The 23,904-nt window shown below is 37.4% G+C and overlaps 1 protein-coding gene across 1 annotated transcript in view; it reads right to left on the reverse strand.

Annotated features, from left to right (window-relative positions):
- The window catches only part of IKZF1 (IKAROS family zinc finger 1), a 94,513-nt gene extending 72,281 nt beyond the window's left edge, over positions 1-22,232 (reverse strand). Inside the window, exons 1-4 of the mRNA XM_049777027.1 lie at positions 22,105-22,232; positions 18,501-18,724; positions 17,802-17,866; positions 7,216-7,411 (exon numbers count right to left, since the gene is read on the reverse strand). Coding sequence (XP_049632984.1) covers positions 7,216-7,411; positions 17,802-17,866; positions 18,501-18,724; positions 22,105-22,232 — 613 coding nt within the window. The remainder of the gene's footprint in view (positions 1-7,215; positions 7,412-17,801; positions 17,867-18,500; positions 18,725-22,104) is intronic.
- Between the last annotated feature and the right edge of the window lie 1,672 nt (positions 22,233-23,904).

Raw genomic sequence — 23,904 nt, forward strand, 5'->3', positions numbered from 1 at the left:
ACACACTCACATTCATATACAGACAGATGCATTATAAGTACACATATAGTTACCACACAAATGTATGCATGAGTATAGTCAAAAACATCATACAGACATATACATAAGGCATATATGCACAACGTACATGTCACACAGGCACACAGACCACATACATTTCTACATAACACAAATCAGGCATGATGCACACACTATATACACTTGTATCACAAAGATGTAAAAATACTGCTAACATACATCAAACACACCAATAAAACATATGTCCACACCACATTTCCCAAATGCACGATTATACCACGAACATCAAGCACGCGCCAGTTTTAATTGTCTTCAAGGAATGTTCTTTAGCATGTGAAACATGCTCTCATATGTCTGTAACACAGTTTGTACTATTTTTTTTACCTGCTACAAAACATAAATACGTATTTTTTGTTTGTTTTTAGGCCTCACCCGGTGAAGCTCAGGGACTACTCCTGGCTATGTGTTCAGAAATCACTCCTGGCTTGGGGGGCCATACGGGTCGCCAGGGGATCAAACCACAGTCTCCTAGGTTAGCGCCAGCAAGGCAGACACCTCACCTCAGGCGCCACTGCTCTGGCCCTTAAACACTTATTTTTAACTTCGTGTCTCAACATGTCCAGAGGTTTTATATATTTTATCACATCCAAATGACCTACAAATGCAATATTTTTAAATGGGAAGCAATGATCTTCTTCTCAAAACTTGAAAGACTACATAGTAGGCAAAGCGTGTTTTTAAGGTTATGGTGAATGTTACTTTAATATATTGGTTGAAGAAACTAAAAAATTGAGTATCTTCCAACAGGGGTCAACCTGTTTCAAATAGATGTGCCATGGAGGCACTAACTGTGTCATCACAGGACAGTCCTCCATGGAAACTGTGTCTTGCATAATAAATAACAAAGACCTTACAATTTCTCACCAAAACCACTTCAGCTATGAAAAATAGAAGCAAAATATGATATATGATATAAAATATGATATAAAGGTAAATTATATTTCAAATGATTCCTTATAGGAAAAAAAAAAGTCTGTCCAAGTCACTCAAAGGCACCTAATCACTTACTACTATTCAGCCAACTGTTTTCTGCTCTGTCTTTTCTACACAACTCTACTGAACAAACAGGAGCTCAACTGCAAGCTACTGCTCAGATGCTGCTAGATAAAGCTTCTCCCCAGCTAGAATGGGGTTTATCGTTCAAAAGAGATGCATTTCACAGATAAAGACACTTCCTCTAACTGCTGATTAGATAAGCAGCTTAGCAGCCCTGCTCAGAAGCTGCTGCCCAATCTCCAAATAGACCAAAGCCACTGCTTTCTCTTTCCATCCCGAGACACTTCCCTTCCAGGCTGTGGAAAAGCTCGACAACCATCAGCCCCATACCTCCTCAGTGTTGTCTTGGTATACTGCCTAACACTGACGATGAAAATGAGAACAACCAGTCAAAAATGTGTGAACTTACGCCACCCCCCACACTGGTAGCACAGGGGAGGGTGTTTGTCTTGCAGGCAACTGACCCAGGACAGACCCAGGTTCAATCCCTGGCATCTGGTTCCCTGAGCATATTCAGCACATTCAGAAGCAACTTCTGAACAGAGAGGTAGAAGTAACCCTTGAGTGACTCTGGGTGTGGCCCAAAAACCAAAAATCAAAAAAAAAAAAAAAAAGTGAACTGGGCAGAGAAGATAGTAAATTAAATTGGAGTACATATCTACAAACTCATGAGATGCAAAATAACTATATCCTAGCTAAATCTACCCACAGCACAATAGTATAAACTTTTAAATTTGTGAAGGGCCATATCAGTGAAAAAGCATATATTAGGGTGGAACAGGACGGATAAATGCCATAATTTTATATCCTCCAATTCACACCAACCCTCACTCTGCCTTCTGCATGTGCATGGCCTCTGCATAAAATGGTCTTGACTGCAAATTTATTTGCTAAGGCTCCTCCAACCCCACATGGGTCCCAATTTTGGCTTTCCTGAAAGCCTTATCCTTTGTGCTATGTAACCAAACCATTTAATGCAACCTTCTACTCATAAATAAACCAGACATGTTTTCCTTCCATCCCACACCACCCCTATGTTTGTGGCCTTCTCCTACTGGTGTGGTCATCCTATTTTATATTTTCATTTTTCTTTACTATCTCTAAATTTGACTCGCTATCTAAAGCTACTTCCACAGGGAGAGCACTATATTTATATTAAAACAACAACAACAACAACAACTGCATTCACAGAGGAGGGGATTTCTCTATTATTGTAGCTTATCTCATGTTTGATACTGGCTGACCCACAGCTATAGCTTCTCCCTTGGATAGGAAACATATATTCTGTACTCATCATTGGTATAAAAGAGCCTTGATTGACTTTAGGTAACGAAAAGGCAAATAGGCAAAGGAAGAGCAAAGGGGCAAATAATCAATGTTAAAAAAAATATTACTGAATAGAGGAACAAATAAACTGAAAATAAGAGTTTTTAGACTTGAATTTGTATAAAATACCAACTTTCTCTTTAGACATATACCTAACCTGAAATAATTGCTACCAACTGAACAAACAACCCTGCTACTCTGCCACCTCACTTTTAATTTTTAATATATATATATATTTGGTTTTTGGGCCAAACCCGGTGATGCTCAGGGTTACTGCTGGCTATGCGCTCAGAAGTCGCTCTTGGCTTGGGGGACCATATGGGACGCCGGGGGATCCGCGGTCCCTCCTAGGCTAGCGCTGGCAAGGCAGACACCTTACCTCTAGCGCCACCGTGCCGGCCCCAATTTTTAATAATTTTCAAAGCCGCTGTCAACAACTTTTCAGAAGAAATCTCAAATTAATTTTCACTGGCTATATGTATCCTGTGGTTGAGTGAGCAAATTTGGGGCTGCCTTAACAGGTCACTGAGAACATCCTCTGCTTCAAGCAGTTTCAGACACAACCACTGCAGAGATAAAAGATTTCTCTCATTTTTAGAGACCACTTAAGAATTACGTAAAATTATTAGATTAAAAAAAGTTATCCTGTGTTCCTTACTTCAATTCTTCAAGCTGCACTTCAAATACACATTTCCTCTTATTTAGATCTAGATTCTAGACTAAAATGGAGTCTAAATAATACAGTGTTAGATCCAAATTGGATTTACTTCTCTGATACCTGTTTTCTTTTTTTTAGTCATGAGACAATTTCTAAGTAATAGAGTCTAGAGTGTTTCTTCAACCTTGGCTAAAGCAAGAAATAAGATGTGAAACTATTACATTCCCTATTCTTGGAAACAACTCACCCATGAGGAAAATACCACCTCTTCTACTTAGGGTCTTTCTATATCCCATTCCCTACCAGTTTGTTCATTACAATGGTCTTCAGCTTAAATTTCTCTAAGGTTGTAACCCTGCAAAGAAATGCTGTAAGCTTTTTAAAAACATCTCTTGTTCCTTTTTTTAGAAATACTCCATTATTATTATCAACTGTGCCCCTACCCTATCCCAACATTTTGTCTACCAACCATTTCTCCTTGAATATAGATACAGAGCACTTTGGGCTGGGACAGTTTGCAATCCAAACTCTCTCTGGTCTTTGCTTTCACTCAATCTCCAACTTTTAGCTGTTTCCAGTCTTACTTATGGGCTATTCCTTTTCAGTTCTTGGTGCAACAAATGCTCCCCAGTCTCTCTCTTTCCTCCCTTCAGCTTCTTTCAACACCTTCCTCTGCCCGTCTCATAACTATATCATCCGTGCTTTGTACACGTTGTATTTTCTCTACCCTCACCTCTCATTTTCCTCTTAACTTGGATGCTGTTTGGTCCTTAGTCAATATGTCTGCTTTTTAAATTTAAACCAGGAAGACATTTTTCAGATGCTCTTTGTCCTAACTGCCACTTCAGAGAGTAGTGTAGAAACTGATGTTGAGAGAAGTCAAGGTCTGCCTAGAGTTCTCTGAAGAAGGTAGAGAAGGAGCTGGAATTTAGCCCTTGGATGCCTCAGTTGCATCTCCTGTAAGCTGGCAGACTCCTCCCTTTCCATTGCCCTTCAGTCCAGCTCTGTCCTCCTGCCTCAGCCCACTTCCTCTTCTTGCTCCAGCTTGTAGAGGTTGGGAGGAGCTCCTTTTCACTTCCTGTTTTCTGGGCCCCCACTCTGTTGCTCTTCTGACTCCTTCCCATGAACTGAGGAAATACATTTCTAATGTATTTTTCCCTTCCACCTGATATGACTATTCTCATTCTATATTGTCTTCTAATAGTATTTACATACCCAATATGATACAGAATACAAATAAACAACCTTTTACCCATTCCAATTTCAGATTTCCTATGAGAACTGTCTAAGCCTTGGTAGCTGTGAAGAGTCACTTATCCTCTTGATGTCTCCCACTGCTTTTTTGGTTTATAGGACCCATGTACCCATTTTCTACTATATCCTCTGTTGTGTATGTAAACATTTCAATGGGATTATTATGTTACTGACCCTACCCTGATTGGCACAATCACAGATTAGGGTAGGGTCAGTAACATAATAATCCCATTGAAATGTTTACATACACAACAATCCTCCTCCCATTTTCTATTCTGGTATCATTAGTGTCATTAGTGTCATTGCTTTATGGATTTTTTCTTTTTCTTTTTTTTTTCCCCAGCAGTCCCTTGGCCTCCAACTCTCCACTTGAGTGCTATAAAGAACTCCTGGAGCTTTTCCTATCTGTAAAGTAGCTCTGGTCACAACTGCTGTGACTAAAACACTAAGCAGAAGCAGTGAGATAGACAGAGTTTTTGAATTTTACAATTCTGATTTTCTTTTTCTTTATAAAATTTTCCATGAAAGAAGACACACAATGAAAGTCAATTCATGTGTGGTAGGAACATAGGGTGCAGACCCCTGAAATGACTGACCTTCTTCCTATCCACAGTGACACCTGACCAAGTCTGTATTAGGAAGAGGGGTTAGAATCGCAACTAGAAGACAGTTCATCATCAGGCGTGCCATGGCCTCTTCCCAAGGCAGAATCACCACAGTGAAAAGGGAATGTGGGATAAACAGAGGAGGTAATGAAGGTATTTGTTGTAACTCAGTTGTGAACTGTGGGCCTCATTTATAATAACAGTTGTGAACTGTGAACTGTTTTTACTCTCCAGGAATAAGCCCGACTTTCAGTTCTCTAAATATATCACAGGGACATGGCTGACAAATTCACAACAACTGTAAATTTCAGAGACAACTCCCTGTTTTTTTTCTGTGATCACCCCGAGTCCTAACTCTGATGTGTGGATTCTCATGTTTAAATACCAGTGGGTACAACATTCTCTAGTTTTTGTTTCCTGAACCTTTCCTCTCTGTCCAAATACTAGGAGTATATTTTGGCTATGTGTGAAGGGGCTGAGAATACCTCCCAAACCAGAGACAAACAGGTGCGACAATACACGTTAGTTAGATCTTTTACTCCCTCTGCTAATTTTTCTATATGCACTATTATTGGATTAATGTTTTTATTTACATTAAATTTTGACGCATGTACGTTTTGAAAAGAAACTGTAGTAGTATTGTATATGTTAAACTAGCTTCTCTTAAAGAAGATGAAAATAATCTCAAAGAAAAGAAAAGATCTAGAACAAAGCACAATTTTCTGTATTCCACCTCTGAAAACTCCTGAACGATGTGCACAGAAACGAGAGGACAGGTGACTATTGTGTCTGTTTGTCTCTCTACTCTTCCATATATAATAACTTTTTTTGGGTTTGATTTTCAGCTACATCAGTCAGCAGTGCTCAAGACTTTATTTCTGGCTTTGAGATGGGGAATTACTCCTGGCAGTGCTTGGGGGAACCATAGGGGGTGTAAAGGTTTATACCCAGTTTGCTGACTAAATGCAAGGTAAATGGCTTACCCACTATACTATGGCTCTGAATCTATTAGCCATTTTCCAATAATGAAAATGATATATTATGCCCTTGTGTTTTGGTTTATCTAAATAAAATGGTTTAAATCTCTACAGTTCTTTGTCCACAGTATAGCTAAATTAAAAATTTATATATACATAAAGACTACTTAGTTTCTAAGACATATGTAATAAAAACATATGCTTCTTAATTCTTGGTTATGTATTGAAAAAGATCATGTGATGACTTTTTGTTTGTTTATTTGTTTGTTTTGGGGCCAGACCTGGTGATGCTCAGGGTTTACTACTGGCTCTATGCTCAGAAATCGCTCCTGGCTCAGGGGACCATATGGGATACCAGGAATCAAACCAGGTCAGTCCTGGGTCAACCATATGCAAGGCAAATGCCATATGCTGTGCTATTGCTTTGGCCCCTATGATGACTTTATAAATTAAAACATTTTCCAGATATTCTTCTCCTTGGCTGTGAGGTGATATATGTAGAAAATTTAGACGTGATTCTTTATATTTCAATGCTACTTTTTATCCTTCCTGACATGCCAAAGTGTTTTTTTTTTAATATATCACATTTTATTATTTAAAAAATGGGTATTTTAAAGAACTTGTACTTTTTTTCTCTCATGAAAACAAGATATAATGGCAGTAAAGCTCATTTTAAAATAAGAATTGAGTAGAATTATGACTCTATTTGATTTTGTGTAACTTTCTGAACTTCTCTGGGCCTTTCTTTCTTTTAATGAGGAGGTTAGTCTAAGGAATAAACATGCATAGGAAATAGCCAGGAAAAGAATGAAAATTTATGCATCATCCCTTTGTTGAAAAGACAGATAAAGATATGCTAAAGTCATCTAACTGTATTTCTAATAATAAAATATTCCCATTGATAAGCATTTCAATGGATTTTGACATGTAAAAAAATGGAGACAAGTAAGATATAACAAATAGTTATGGTAAATTTTTCTAACCTCAAGCCTGAAAGAGAACTAGTCCTATTCACCAGAAATAAAAGTATTTCAAAGGAATTGAGGTCTAGGGACAGAGATTTCAGAAAACCCCCTGTGGTAGAATTTTCTTCCACACTGCTCTGGAAGTGGCTTTCCCAGTAGAGTTAATCCACAAGAGATTCTCCTACATACAGGAAGATTTCCTTTTGCTGATCTTTAGTCCAAATTTCTTTAATATGATGGGTGAAAGCAAACCAGACAGCATGATTAATGTCATATGATCACTCTCTTTGGAAGGATATAATAAGACAAAAGTTCTTTGTAATAGACTGTCTGATTGGTTGTCATATCCTACTCACCTATTCCTCGATCACTCTTGGAGTTCTGCTGTCCTCCAGATGTGGTCGAGAGGTCTTCAGGGACAGGCATGGGCTCATCACCATCATCTGGGTTATCACTTGCTTGAGGACTTTCCTTCCCTGAGGAGACATAGAAGTCTGAGTCCCTGTGATTTAGTTTCTGGGGCATATAAGAAGGGAGGCCTGGTAGGCTTGGCTTAAGAAAATCGCATAAGGAGAAATTTATTGAGTTGAATTAATGCCTCTCTGTAGGGTTAGCATTTATTATTCTTTTGCCTTTTTGGGCCACATTCAGCTGTGGTCAGTTCTTCCTCCTGATTCTGTGCTCAGAAGTCACTCCTGGAGTTACTCAGGGAACCATATGCATTGCCAGAAATTAAATTGGAATTTACTGAATGCAGGGCAGGAACTAGTTCTCTAGTCTTAACATTCTCCTTTTGTTTCCCCACCAACATTCTCCTTTTTATAAAGGATTATTATCAACAATATTATTCTATTAAAATGATATAATAGACAGACAATGAAAAAAATGAAATAAGCTATAATTTTAGAAAGCCACTATTGAAATAACTATTTTACATGAGCAAATATATCTACATCATATGTAATAAATGATGATATGTATTTTTCAGTCAACATAAACTAGCCATTTTTTTGGGAGGCCACAGCTGGCAATTCTCAGGGGTTATTCCTGGTTCTGTACTCAGAAATTACGGGATGCCTGGGATTGAACCTGGGTCACTCACAGACAAGGAAAATATCCTAACCACTGTACTGTAACTCTTGTCCCTAACCTAGCTTTTTAGACTCTCATGAATTCCTTCTCCTGACATGTGATCATATTATAGTATTTAATTTACAATGTATATGTAGTATTTCACTGTTTGGGTATACAAGAATTTATATACCCTTTTCATTTTTCATCTATATTGTTTTCAGTCTTACTGTATTACACATTGTGGGGAGCTTGCTACTAACTAATCTTTGCACATTTCTTAATGATCACCACAGACTAAATTTTGTGGTAGGGTCAAAAGGCATGTACATTTTTCATGGCTTTTCACAATGATATGCCAAACACTTCCACTATTATAATCATCCCAATGATCTTACTAAAGTTTGCATCATGTAACATCATACTTATCTTATTTTTTAGTCATCAAGAGGGTCATACTAGATTCTGTTTCTGTTCATTTTTATTTTCAAGAGTCAGGAAATATTTTTTTATCTGTTCAAATTGATTCAAAATGGTGGGATGGAAAGCTGGGACAGAAATTGAACAGGTAATATTGTAACTACTGGGACACAATTTCTTCCTCACATGATGAGATACTCTAAAAACAGGAATCTGTAGCTTTGAACTGTGAAAATAAAATGCAATTAATGCAATTATAAAGTGTAACATTTATAATTACTGATAAAGTTAGACGATAGATCCAATTATGAAATGGAGGGTTGTGGGGAAGGGGTAGAAAGAAGCCTCTGGTCAGTTGCATGCAAGGTAATTGTCCTACCTGCTGCACTAAATCTCTTACCCTAATGCCATATATTTAATGCTATTTAAAGTTTAAAATGACTATAACTGCTATTTAAATTACTTGACACCACTGTAATGTACCAAACTGTAGTAAGTGAAAGTTTTAAAAGAGCCATTAGAAAAAATTAAGTCATGAAATTTTCCTATACATGGATGGACATGGAAACTGTTATATTGAGTGAAATAAGTCAGAGGGAGAGAGAGACACACACACAGAGAATGGTATCACTCATCTGTGAGATCTCACTCATCTCACACATCATCTTTGAAGAAAAATAAAGGACAGTATTGTAAATTATACCCAGAGACAATAAAGATGAGGGCCGGAAGGACCAGCCCATGATATGAAGCTTACCACAAAAATTGGTGAGTCCAGTTAGAGAAATAACTACACTGACAACTATCATGGCAATGTTATGAGTGAGAAAAATAGAATGCCTGTCTTCCAAACAGGCAGTGGGTGGTGAAGGAGGGAGATGAAGAACATTGGTGGTGGGACAATTGCACTGGTGAAGGGAGATGTTCTTTTTTCATGACTGAAACACAACTACAAACATGATTATAATTTTGGTGCTTAAATAAAGATATTACATTAAATAAAGAAGCTTATACTTCACAAAATGATACTGTGATTTTTTAGTTGTTTTCTACACAATTTGATGGAATTATAATTAAGTGTAACCAGAGCCAGAGAGCTTATACAAAAGGTAGAAATGTATGTGCTATACACATAGCTAACTTGGGTTCCATCCCCAGCACTCTATATGTTCCCTGGACCCCACTAGGAATGATCCCTAAACATAGAACCATCAGTAAATCCTGAGCATTTGATAAGTGTATGCTATAAAAAATAGCAGCTAGAAAAATATATAAATGTAACTAAATTCCTTCAGCAACAAGGAAGCAATTGTCACTTTCAAATTTTTAAATGAGAAGACATAAATGGTAGAAAACCCACTCTCTCCTTGGAACCAACATCCCAGAGCCTCAGAACCTTCCAGATACATCTTAAATTTGAAGTAGAAGGAGTACTATACATGTAAGAAATAGCTCGGAAGCCTCCAGGCTGAAGCAAATGGATTGTTCAAGCTAGGATGGAATAACAGTTATGAATACGATCCTAAGGAAATATAATAGAAAAGCAAGTCAGTGGTTGCATTCTTGATAGCTGATTTTGCATCTTATAAACAGGTGAAGGATTTTTCCCACAGACAAATCCAGACTTGAGGAAGAACATTCCAACGATCAGAAAAATGTTAAATTGCAAAAGAACATGACACAATTACATTTCAAGTTTTTTTTTTTTCAATAAACTACCTGGAAGAACAATGCTAGCACTTCAGAATACTGGCGACATCAGTACACAATCTCCAAACACATAAAATAGTTCTTATTGGAATAGCTCCTATTTAAAATAAAACCTGCATAGGCACCAGCTATGGCTTTGAGGAATATTATTGCATTCTTTTGAGAACACATCACAATGTAATATTCCAGCTTTATTACTACAATTGGCATATCTTTAAAAAGAACAATATTGGTTATATTTGGATAGCCAATACAAGATGATTATTTAAAAGTGATGCAAAATTATATGAATTTCTTAAGGAAAAACAAATGGGCAGAGATAAATTGATTACAGTTCTCACGTTATATCCAACCCTTTAAGTGTGCATTGTAGCATCAATGTTTTTCATGACCCTAAACAGAAGAGCTTAAAGTTATCAATAACTAAATATTTAACTATTTTTCACCTTATTATAAGAATGGAAAATGATTAGAAGGAAGGAAATAAAATAAAACATTTATAAATAAATAAATAAATAAAATAAAACATAAAACATTTGAAAATTTTTATTTTCAATGATGACTAGTGAGAAAAATGATCTTCACATTTTAAGGACTTCAGAGACAAGGTCAGAGAATATTACATTTATTGATAAGAGGAATCATAGACAGAACTTTAATATTTAAAACTATCTTTCTGTGTAAAGTATTAAGGGTAGAAGATCAAGGACCCAGACCACTTATTTTCTTGAATACCTTCCATAAAACTGACAGCGAAGATCCTTTTCTTGTCATAGATGTACGATTAAATGTGCAAAGAGTGATGAATCATTGCAACCAATCAGATAGTGGTTATAATTATGAAGCTATTACTGTTTTCCAGATAAAGACTGCATTTCTCCATGATTTTCTTTTTCTTTTTTCTTTTTCTTTTTTGGGTGGGACACACCTATTCTGTGACACTCAGGGGTTACTCCTGGCTATGTGCTCAGAAATCCCTGGCTTGAGGGATCATATGGGATGCTGGGAGATTGAACCATGTTCCATCTAGGTTAGTACACGCAAGGCAGATGCCTTACCCCTAGCGCCACTGCTCCGGTCCCTCCACAATTTTCTTGAATGTATTTAAATACCAGGGTACACTGAAACTAGGGAGGACCATAAGGAATCAGGATTTATTTTATGAAATAACACTATCTTCTAAGTTCATGTTCAAATACATCAACATAACCCTCAATTCTGCGTAAAAATCATCAGATATGATATTGGGCAGAGCGGTGGCACTAGAGGTAAGGCATCTGCCTTGCAGGCGCTAGCCTAGGACAGACCACGGTTGAATACCCCAGTGTCCCATATGGTCCCCCTAAGCCAGGAGCAATTCTGAGCTCATAGCCAGGAGTAACCCCTGAGCGTCAATGGGTGTGACCCCAACACCAAAAAATAAATAAATAAAATAATCAGATATGATTATCAGAGTAAAAAAATCAAATAAAATTGTTGAGGATATTTTTAATAATGAATATGGTCCTTATAATTCTACCAGGACGACAGGCCTGCCTGAATGCTATCTCTCTAGTGTCCCTCATTTTGTCTCTCAGTACTTTATTTTATCCTAGGTGGGGGAGAAAAAGGAATAATGAAAACAGCAGGTGTCATGGTTCTCAAATACCATGGGTCAGATTGATCAATAGGCACTTCCTATGCATAAGAAACACATGGGGAGAAGTGAGAATACAAAATTAGTCTCGGCATGTATGGTGCATCTAGAAAAAAAAGTCAGAACTGGAAAAGAGCAAAGTTAAATGTATTTTGGTGCCCTCCAAGGACTCGATTGTACATCAGCTTGGTCTCACCTTCACTCAGTGATAGGTTTTAAGAAGTCATCTGATTTGCCTAAAAGCCCTCACAGTTTTAGAAGTGGTTGCTGTGATAAAGCTGGAATCAGTCCCATGAGTTTTGCACCCAATGACCCTTACATACTCTCAGCATTGGAGATTTACACAATATAATATACTATTTGATAAAAAACTTCTTGAGAAGTAAAACAATTTTTAGGTTGATTTTAAACAAATTTTCCTGGGCAACCATTCTAATGGCAAAACAATTATTATAAAATATTTATGGAATCAAACCAACACATCCCAAATATTAACAAACTGAGATTGAAAGTTAGGTAACCCAAATGGATTTCCAATTTAATCAATATAAGACTGAGATGAATTTTAAATAGCAGTATTTGGAAGATTCTTACCTTAAAAGTAAAATGAGGTTTAAAGACATCATTATGATTTATTTACTGTACAGGATAATTTAGATAATAAAATAAGGTGTATGAATTCTAATATGCTAAATGAGTTTACAAAAATGTTTGTAAACTATCATATGCTACAAAAACATATGTATTCCCAATATCATAATTTCTTAAAGTGTTTATTCAATGACATACCAAATACAGAGTTGTAAACAGCAAGAAGAAATATTTAAAGAGAGGTACAATATAATTTCATGCATTTGGAGAATTAGAAAAAATATTTTGCTAAGAAACAATTTACTATGTGTCTTTATTTTTTTTTCAAGTAAAGCACTACCTATGAGAAATCTTTTGACAGATTAGATGATAAATTATATTATTGGTTTTTCAGCAGCAATTAAGTAATTTTAAATTAGTATATAAGTTCACAAAAATAGATCTGTGCAGTTCTCACTCTTTTTCTGTTTGTTTGTTTTTGGGCCACTCCCTGCGGCATTCAGAGGTTACTCCTGGCTCTGTGCTCAGAAATCGCTCCTGGCAGGCACAGGGACCATATGGGATGCCAGGATTCGAACCAAACACCTTATCTCTGTGCTATCTCTCTGGCCCCTCTTTTAAAATGTATGAGTTTTATTATACAAAATCCTAGATAACCAGGTGAACATGCTTTTTGGGAGGGGGGAAATGGAAGTTAGAAGTTGTATTTCAACTCTATATGATAGAGAAGGTTGCAATCCAGAGTCCAAGTGAAATGAATCAACTCTGGGTGACTCATGGTCAGGTTTTGAAATTCTCTTGAGTCTCTATCCCCAAAACTGAAGATGTTAATTCTATTTTCTTCATTAGCATCTTATACAGTTGAAATAAGAAAAGTGTGTAGAAGAGTGTTTTGATGAGCAAAAGTATTCAATTAATGTCTTTTACCATGATTAACTGGAGAATGTATTTGTGTTGACACAAATGAGACTCATTTCCCTAAGAAGATTATCTGTTTACAGAGCCCATTTCATATTTTCCCCATGTTCCAATAATATTATAAATACCATTAAGAAATGGCCATTATCTGGGATCAGAGATATAGTGCTGATGATTCATACCTTGCATGAGGATGGAGCTAATCAGATTAGACCTCTGGAACCACATAATCCTTTGGGAATCATGGAATATAAGCTCAGAAACCCCTTAGAACTACAGAATGGCCCAGAAAATTCTTAGTATCATAGGATATAAAGCAACATCTCATTCTCAGGCACTCAGACTGAATTGCCAGCCCAGTTGGTTTAGAATTGCCAGAAGTCATGCATTTTTTTTTTTTTTTTTTTTTTTTTTTGGTTTTTGAGCCACACCCGGCGGTGCTCAGGGGTTACTCCTGGCTGTGTGCTCAGAAATAGCTCCTGGCAGGCACCGGGGACCATATGGGACACTGGGATTCGAACCAACCACCTTTGGTCCTGGATCGGCTGCTTGCAAGGCAAACGCCACTGTGCTATCTCTCCGGGCCCAAGTCATGCAATTTTCTTGCATGCAGTCAACTTGGGTTAGAAAGAGGTATAAATAGCTTTAGTTTTAGGGCCATAAGTTATTAAAGGAACTTTAAAAACTAAGTGTCTCAAGCAAGAAAAACTGTGAGTTTCTATAGTAAGGTGCTCCTGATACAAACCTCAGCTACCATATACCTTACTTTCCCATAGAGTGCTTCTTATCTTAGAAAGCAAAGCTAGACTCTCATCATGTACCAAAAAACAAAAAACAAAACAAAAAAACAAAAACATTGTCCTTTGGCAATTTTCTTTAAGAGAAAAATAATCCTTATTAAAGGAATTCATAAGATATACTCTAAAGAAAAGGATAGCTTGCTCCAGAGAACTTCTTCCAAGCTTATCCAATAATATTTTTCTCACGGTCAACAATATTTTTGGTTTAAAAAGATCAGTAAACACTCATTGAGGGTCATTATACTAGCAAGATTGTATAAATGTCCAGGCCAAACTTAGTATAACATCCAAAGGAGGAAATATCAAGCTATTTATTGAAAAATTCATTTTTAAATTATTTGTTTTAAATTGTTTTAAATTTTTTGTTTTGAAAAAATCTCTTATATACATTAGATTGAGTGTAAAAGTGGCAATATTAGAACTTTGAGAGGAGTGTTTGGGTTATACCTGGTTGTGCCTCAGAGTCACTGCTGGCATTGCCCAGTGGTGCCAGGGATTGATTAAGCCAAGGTCTACCATGTGCCAAGCAAGCACCTTAATCACTGTGCTTTATTTTTGCTTTTTTGGGAAGTTGTTTGTTTGGAGGTACACTCAATGATGATCAGTGTTTATTCATGGCTCTTCACTCAGAGATCATTTCTGGGAGAGCTCTGGGAACCCTATATGGATACCAGGGATGGAACCCATGTTGGCAGCATGCAAGGAAAGTGCCCCAACCACTGTGCTTTCACTTTGGCCCTAGAACACGTTTTACCTCAATAGTTGTCAATTTTATAGAATTAAATTTAGAAAATTATTTTTCTCTTTCTTGTAGAAAGAACACAGCACTGAGTAAGTTCATGAGAAAAGAGGTGCCAGTAACATTTTCTTCAGAATTCCTATCAAGAACATCAACTCCTGTTTGGCTAAATGACCAATCTTTTTTTCACCATAACTAATAATTTTTGATATGAAAATGTGATTATTTTGATTTTATATGAAGAAGCAGGAATAAAATTCTAAGAAATAGGAAAAAAAATCTTTTAACTTTTCAGTTAAAAAAAGTCACTATTCCTGAATGTTTCAAAATAGTACTAGGGCCAAAGAGACAGTGCAGGGAGATAGAGCATTTGCCTTGCATGGCTTGAACTGTGCAACCTCATATGTCCCCTGAGCACAGCAGGAGCAGCCTTGAGCACCCCAGGGTGTGATCTTCATCCCATTTCTCCAAATAATAACCCCCGAAGCACTCTTGGTGTTTTAGAAATATATTTTCCTTTGCTATGTTTATCAGCTAGAATTTAGATCAAACCTTCTGCATTCTTGTCATTTCCTACTGCCAAAACCTCCCCACACTATCCTCTCCTTCAAACATCCAGCTCCTGGAACAAATGAAATGTTTAGCATAATGTTAAGGGGAAGGACAAATACGATAAGAAAAGGAGGCTTTTTTGTTGTCATGGCTGTTCAACAGTATGAGATCAGAATACTGACCACTTTAGAGATTCTGGCCTAGATGAAGGCATTCAGTTTTGCTTTTAGGACTGAGAGTGGAGGTCATGAGCTGATCAAAGACCAAAGCTCTTAACTTTAAATAAATTATGAAAAAAATACCACTTTTCTTAAAGCATCAAGTGAAAGGAGCAAGGAGAAAGAGGAACAGGAACAGTGAGATATTTCTTATGGAGACGTTTAACATTCTGATTTTCAGACATTCTAATTCCATTTAGTGTGTTGAACTATCTAGGAGATGCTTTCTGGAAGAAGGGGTCATATTTATTCTGCCTTGTATATCTGGGTGACAAGTAAGAGACTTAATAAAAAATTTCACTTTTATTTTAAAAGTTTTTGTTTTATTTAAGAAACAAAGTCTGTAGTCAAAGGGGATTTAAAGTGATGTTTAAAAATAGAAAACATGGGGACTAAGTGATAGCACAGGGGTAGGGTGTTTTCCTTGCACGCATCCAACTCAGGACTGACCTGGGTTCAATTCCAGCATCCCATTTGATCCTCAGAGCCTGCTAGGTCCTATTTCTGAGCGCAGAGCCAAGAGTAACCCCTGACTGCCACTGGATGTGGCCCAAAACTAAAAAAATTAATAATAATAAATGTAAAAAAATAAAGGAAAACAAAACAAAAAGCTAAAATCCTTCCTCTCTTCCTCCTTACTATTTTGTCCCAGCAACAGTCATCCAAAGGGATGTATAGGTTAGTAAATATTATCCTATAATTTTCTTAAAGTAATATCTAAGCACATAGAAGGTATGTTAATTATTGTCAATTTAAATACAGGTATTATTATTCTCACTCTCCTGAAATGCCCTTTGTCACTTTTGTATTTTTCTTGAAAATTTTCATACCATAATGCTTTCATATTTATTTATTTTTTAAGCACTACAAAAAATAGGATGGATGTATCAAAGTTTTCAGGTGCCCCTTCTTCAGAGAACCTCTGATTATGTCCCCTTTGCACTGAGAGAATATCTCTCTGGCTATCTCTTTCAGTAGAACTTTCATTTACATTGGAGTGCTAAATTAGCTGACTGATTCCACCAATGGCGCATGCTTAAATAGTTTTGGGATTAAAGAAATGACCTTAAATATAAATGACACCGTTGAAAAATCTAGTCTTTGGAATATTTTTCACCTCAGGAATGAAGACCAAATATTTTAATTGACAGCAGAAACTCATGCAATGGAAGGGAAGGGAATGGGTGCAATTGTAGTAGGTTTGTCTTCAGCTGATGAAACTTGAATTCGTAATTTTTGTATGATAAAATGCAGTTTTTCCTCCCCAAAAGTGCATTTTATGGAGCAAATGCCTCCTGGAGATGAGGCCTGAGTACAGGGGAGGAGAGCATCTAAAAATTATATGCATCTTATGGTCAGGTGCATCTTACAGTGCGAAAAGTACTGTAATTCTACTGTACATTCTCCCATGAGTGGCTGCCAAGTAGGCAGCCTGTACGCTTAGTCCTAATCTCCACTCTGTGATCTGATTTAGGTAAAATGTAGAGTTCAATACAAACTTAGAAATAAGTAGGGTAGGTAGTTTCAAGATGAACAGTGGGCCCAGATTACAAGGGCAGGTTATTCTCAAAGAATCTGCCTCATTGATCATGAGGAAAAAAAGCTCTAGAAGTTACAGATTAAAATCTCAAAGTCATGGGGGGGGGCTCCTCTGACTCTTCTGGACATAGGAGCAATGCTGATCTTCCTGGATAGTCTGGGGGGGTTAGCCCTCCCCACTTTTGCCCAGTGGGACACTCTGTGATCCATCGCTAGGCCTTATCTTCTGACACTTGCTAGTACACTTCTGATCTCTCATACAGTGAAGAGTCACATCCAATACAGCTTGAACAAATAAATGAAAGGGAACAGAGTTGTTTTTATGTTTAGCAAAAATTCTAAAATGTTAGACTGTGCCGAACTAGGATTCTAAAACCACTTTGTCCTGCTTTCTCTCTCCCCTCTAAGTCTTCCTCTTGTTCCTTGTTTGTATTTTATACACAATTGTTGACACATTTTTGGGATCTAGAGAACATAATCCTTGACCCAAAGGAGTAGAAGATATAGTTCATCCTCTACAAGTTATTTTCAGATTTAATAGAAAATTCAATCTAACTTTGAATTTTTTTTTCTATTCAGGTTTTCATATTGGGAAAGTTTATGCTGATGTAAACTGTACCTTGGTCTTCCCTTTTGCAGAACAGACCCTCTTCCTCCCCATGAACAACACAGGCAACTTGATTGCTGGCACACAGTGGACAGTCCTCAGGAACCATCCCTCCCCCACTGTCCAACCGGGTCATCTCACAATGTTCTCACCTGAAACTTGGGACATATCTTGACCCTCATCAGCATTCATTGTCTTCAGGTTATCTGAGAAAGAGAGGAAAGGATTTTACTTGAAAGCAAATGACTAATGAGATGGGAGAGAGAAAGAGAGAGAGTTAAAGCAACCTTATGCTTTGGAACAACAAGGTTATCTAGCAAGAATAATACATTTCCCTCCGTACATACTTGCCGGAGTATCAGACTGGCACAGACCTTGATCCTTTTAAAAACAGCATTACAAAGATTTATAAAAATATCATTACAAGCACAGGAGGACCAAATTTGTTATTTATTGTTAATTTCCTCCTGCATAATAACCCAAAATGCAAACTGACTGCAACAAAATTAAGCAGAAAATTAAATGGCCCTGGGTCATTGTAGGCACAGAATTCATTCTCTTGGCTGATCCATAGTTATGTTCTTTCTAATTTACTGAGCATGCATCGATGAACCTTGAGTCAGCTTGGTGACACGCGTACAATCAGCAATCAAAAAACGAAGCAATTTGCTGAAGAATGTCTCATTTACCCAGGCAGGGCTGCATATCTGAGCAGCAACTGCACTTCTTCTATCAATAATGAATACACCTCCAGCCTGGCAGACGGGCAAGGGGGACGCTTCCCTCTTTTCTTCCCCCCACTCTTTCGGGCCTTGTCTCAGACTTTTCCCATGCTCTTACACAGGGAGCTGTGAAGCTCCTGATGGCAGCGTTTCAAGCCCAGGAGAGGGCTCAGACCTTTTTGTTTTGGTTGGCTTCTTAGAATGTGAATAAGAGAGAAAAGCATGGTGATGCCTTCAGTAGTGACAACGAACACGCAGCAGTGGTCTGCCATCACAAAACCCAGATAGATGTGAGCAGCTGATGGCAGAAGACTAGGCATGCCTAACACCTGGGGTCCTGCCCTGTTACATCATCAAAGTTTATGACACATTACGGACATCTGGGAGGTCTATGGATAAGGAACATGTGGTCACCGGGTGATGACCACAATAATATTTATTAATTTATTTTTGGTAGACAACATTCAAATCCTTCTCTAACCTAATAGAAATCTATCTTTGTCCGGTTATACATGTATACAAGAGCTGTGGAATTTGTTTTGGATTGATATCTGGATTCTGAGGGGCGTTCCAGGGGGGCTTATCCTCTCCAACCAGGTTTAACAAGCCATGCAGGCAGAGCCCATATATATCAGACTGATTTTTTTTTTGGTGTCTATGACATATGTATTTCAACTTCAGTAATATCAAAGAAGACACAGATGACTGTTGTTTTAACTGGAAGGTGAAAGACTTTCAACTCACTCTGAAAGCCACTGACATAGTATGAATCGTGAAATGAGTTTCCAAGGCTGATGTGGGGCTTACACAGTCACTACGTGACTGGGGTCAGGCACTCTCTCTGCTAGTCATAGTATTTCAGACCCAAGAACAAGGGTCCACAGGAAGGCAAAGACTGAAAAACTCGCTTTAGAAGCAAACACAAATCCAGATCAGCGTGCTCACTCCTCATATCCTTAAACTATGAAAATGGCATTTTTTTCTTTCTTTGGAAATAGTCAATGAAATTATTAGAAACAAACACAGTCAAATAAGAAAAATATTTGTGCAGCATAAATATGTGATTTTGTTCCCCGAATATAAGTACAGTGCTTCTTTATGATAGTTCTTAAAAATCCAAAATATATTTAGTGGTTAGACAGATAGTAGAAAAACATTCCTGCAATAAGTACTACTTTAACATAGAACTTTATATAACTGTTCACTTTTATATGTTTTTCCTTATAAATATTTTAAAATCATATGCAAGAAAATATTCATGATATCTACAATTAAGGCAACTAAATTTCCATGTGTGTGCATGTATTCATGGCTATGGGATATTTTTCTTTTCTTTTTAATCAAAAATCAGATACTAAAAATATCATACATATTATATACTTATCTATAAATTTATACTAATTATATATTGACTTTGATTTTCTATACCACACCTTTTTATTTTACAATGGACACAACATCTTCATTTTATAGTTTATGCTTTAATCGATTTCAGTAATATATTTAACCAAAACACTGTTGGGGATAGAACAGATTGGCCCTGTCTTTCCCTGCATCAGTCCCTTTAGTCTGAAAGAGGGAAGAATGTTTCACAGAGAGAAGCAGAGGCTCTTGGCTCAGGTGAGGTTCTGCTGTGCAGGAGAGCCCTAGCCCTGGGCATAATTGCAAGAAGGGAATCTGATGAGGGCATTTTCCTGGAACTGGCATGCTCACCGGGCAGTGACCAGGACAGTGCCATCTCACAGAGCAGTTGCATAGAGCTGGAGGCTCTGGATTTGAATGAGGAAAGCCTTTTCTCATTTTTGCTAAACCCCTATAACTGTTTTTCCTACCACACTACACAGGAATTTGGTAGGTGATCTCAGACTTTCCGACACACTTTCAGCCATCCTCCTGATACCAAGGGGTGTTACTTGAATTATATATATCACTGAGACCCTTTTGCCCAGTCTAATGTCAATTTATCACCATTTTAATATTCTTTGTGCTCTAGGGATAAAGCCAATATTTCCAGTTTGGATGAAGCCCTGTGAATTCCATGACCTGTATTCTCTGTCACATAGGGGTCCTTGATAAGCTGCCCCAATTACTCCAAATTTCAAATTAGCTTCTCATGGAATGAAAATAAGGTCCCTTTTTTTCTGTCACTTTTTTCCCAAGAGACTTTCATTTTAGTTAAAGACTAAGATAATAACCGAACAATAAGAAATTGAGGAAGTGCCAACCTTTCCAGGCAGAGCTTACAGCGAGCAGAATTGGGAGCGCCAAAGGGCCTGAGCTACCATCCTACCCTATTCATACATGTGCTACTTAAAGACTAGTGTGCTGCTGCTGAGTGAAATGAGTCATAGGGAAAGCTAAAGACGTAGCATAATCTCACTCATTTGTGGGATATGAGAAAAATAAGAGACAGTATGGTAATAATAATACCCAGAAAAGAAGAAACAAAAGAAAAAAATAGAAAGAAATGAAGAAACAGAAAGGAAGGTCAGAAGGTCCAGCCAAGAGTAGAAAGCCCGCCACAAAGAGTGGTGAATGTAGCTGGAGTAGAGAAGGTTCTACTAAGACAATGATAGATGGACCTGATCACTCTGAGAGAGAGAGAAAGAGAGAGAGAGAGAGAGAGAGAGAGAGAGAGAGAGAGGGAGGGAGGGAGAGAGAGGGAGAGAGAGAGAGGGAGAGAGGGAGAGAGAGAGAGAGCAATTTGCCTCTCTAGAACAAGTCAGGGGTGGAGGGGTAGGGGGTGGGAGGGAAACAGTCAACTTCAGCGACAATGATGGGAAGGGTGCACTGGTGAAGGATGATGTACATTGTATAACTTAAACCCAACAATGAACAAATTGTCACCACGGTGCTTACATAAAACAACTAAAATAAAAATAAGACTTGCATTAAAAAGGCTCGTGTTTATTTTAGCTAGAACTTACTGGATCCTATTACCCCACACTGCAGCAGAGTGGTGTCAGTGGAAGATGGAATTCGGGTCTGAATTGGGTTCTGCTACAAAGGAGTTTGCAATGAGCAAGTGGTTATCACCAAAGTAAAGGAATAACCTGCTTATTTTCAACTGTCCCCTAAGATCAGACTTTTGTCAAGAAAGAAGCCAGAAGAAACACTTTCCTACCGAAACACTGAATGTATCTCCTCTGTATAGAGACGACACAAATTTAGGGTAGAGCTCAATCCATCAATAACAGAAATACAACCTTACTACAAATTTCTTCTGCAGAGTACTTATAACCGTGAATGCCTTTATTGTTTCTCTGGAGCATGAAGTTCTGAATCTTGCACAAGGGGAAATAGATGAAGAGATAAGCAAAGGCCAACATGACAGGCTGTCAATGGCCGTTCCTCCACCAGAGCCTAAACTTGAGATCCTATTGTACAGTAGCTTCTGCTCCTAGATGGTCACTGATCTGTAAGGATTAGATCTCTGCCGTGCCTTCTGTCCCCATTTTACCCTCCTTGCTTCCCCTTCTCTGTCTGTCTCTCTTCTATCCTTCATACTAAGCATAGTTAAACAAAATTTTCCTAATTCCATTTTAATGGAGCTAGCATATTAATAACTTCAAAGAGCAAAGGGAATAAAAGATCAAACAAAATAATGAACAAACAATAGCAAAGCAGACTCACGGCACATCTCTAGTCAGGGGCACAGACCAAGGAAATTTAAATGTCTTGCTTGTTCTGGCCCATGGAGCAAACACCATCCCAGATCCTACCTTCTTTTCTTTCTGCAATTCTTGAGGCAAGAGGACCCTTCCGTCTCCCGAAAAAGCATCCTAGAGCCCAGAGCAGAAATGACTCCAAGTGAGAGGCGTGGGAATACCTCCACAGGTGTTGCACTCATAGCTGTTGCATGTGAGCAAGTGACCAGGAGAAAAATATACCTCAGGAGCAAGTGAGGCCAACTACAGGTGGGAAGGGCTGGAGGCAGGCCAGGCAGTTCCTCGTATTCCCCTCTCTTGTCTAGGATTAGGCTCTCTTTCTTTAAAGCATTTGATCTGAAATCCTGGGCCTTTCCATAATCCTAAGAATGAGTCTGGATTAATGAAGCCAAAATTAAACCCAGATACCTGACGAGAACCATTGTTTGATTGCTTTTCAAACCACCCAAAGCAATGGTTATCCAAAAGCTGCTAAGCAAACATCGTGCCAAAAATATCATTTGAACAATTGATGGACACAAAGAATTAGTCCATTCACTACTGGCAAGGGAACTTTTACAGGCTTTAAAACTGTATTCTTTCATGCTTGAAAAATACAACACTGTCTTTTAAAAAAGTAAATTATTCCCCACGTCTGGTACAATGGAGATCAATTTTTAAAAATAAGAATTAATTTATATATTCATATTTTATATTATTATAAATATTATATTGTGTTTATATATAAACATTACATTCATATTCTATTTATATAATATATATGTAATTATAAATTATCTGATTATATGTAACTATATTATGTGTTATAGCAAATTTTATTTAAGTAACTCATTATGTGTCTGACATTTTTTAGGTAACTTCTAAGTTTTGTGGAACTAGGAATTTCCTCCACTTGCAAATAAAATTATTTGACACCTTCATGAAGTACAATGAAGTCAATAAACTTTTATTGAAGATGAATCATTAATACTGCTTAATATTTATGCAAGTATTGCTGGGGTGACAAAGGTTATGTGTAATACAAATATTCCTATTTTTATAAGTGAGGAACCAAGCTAAGAAAGATTTATCACTTCAAGTTGACACATCCACATAGCTGAGCTGAGATCTGAACCACATCCACCACACAATGATGTTAGCTTTCCCGCCAGTTTCCATGTCAGAATTTCAGAGTCCAATGGAAGGATTCCTGATTTCAAAGGTACAATAGAAAATTACTTCCTTTAATCTATCCTTTACAGAAATCACATTTTACTATGCAATTAAGGAAAACTTCATCATCAAACTTGTCAATGTAGTTTGATCCTGGATATTTGGTTTAATGTATACTTTGCAGTCAAGCCATGTTTTCTATGTTTTCCTTATATACTCCATAACTGACTTCATAGGGAGGATAAAGGTCATGCATATAAAGAACTTAAAGATCCTTAGTTGATAAATATACCATCCAAAGTCAATAACAATAGAATCAAGAGACCTAAACTTTAGCAATCTAACCTTAAATGGGTCTGTTATGCTGGCAGGCCAGGGGGGCAAAGGGTGTTGGCACAGGATGCACTCTGGGGCCATTAGTGGAGGGAGGTTGACAGCGGTGGTGGGAAGGGCCCTGACTCACTGTATAACTGAAATTCAACTAGGAAGGACTCTGTAGATAACAATGATTTCAATAAAACAAAATTAAAAAAACAAATCCTTAGATCATTGTTCCTGTTGAGAGGGCAGAGCTTTTATTTAAGATTGGCAAATTTTATTTGTTGTTCTATTTTTCAAGTCTATCATATAAATTACATTTCACCATAAGAAAGAGAAATGTTCCAGGGTAAAGTTAAAGAAATCAAGATGGCCTTTGTCTCT

Source organism: Suncus etruscus, chromosome 7, assembly GCF_024139225.1.
Source record: "Suncus etruscus isolate mSunEtr1 chromosome 7, mSunEtr1.pri.cur, whole genome shotgun sequence".
Classification (NCBI taxonomy): domain Eukaryota; kingdom Metazoa; phylum Chordata; class Mammalia; order Eulipotyphla; family Soricidae; genus Suncus; species Suncus etruscus.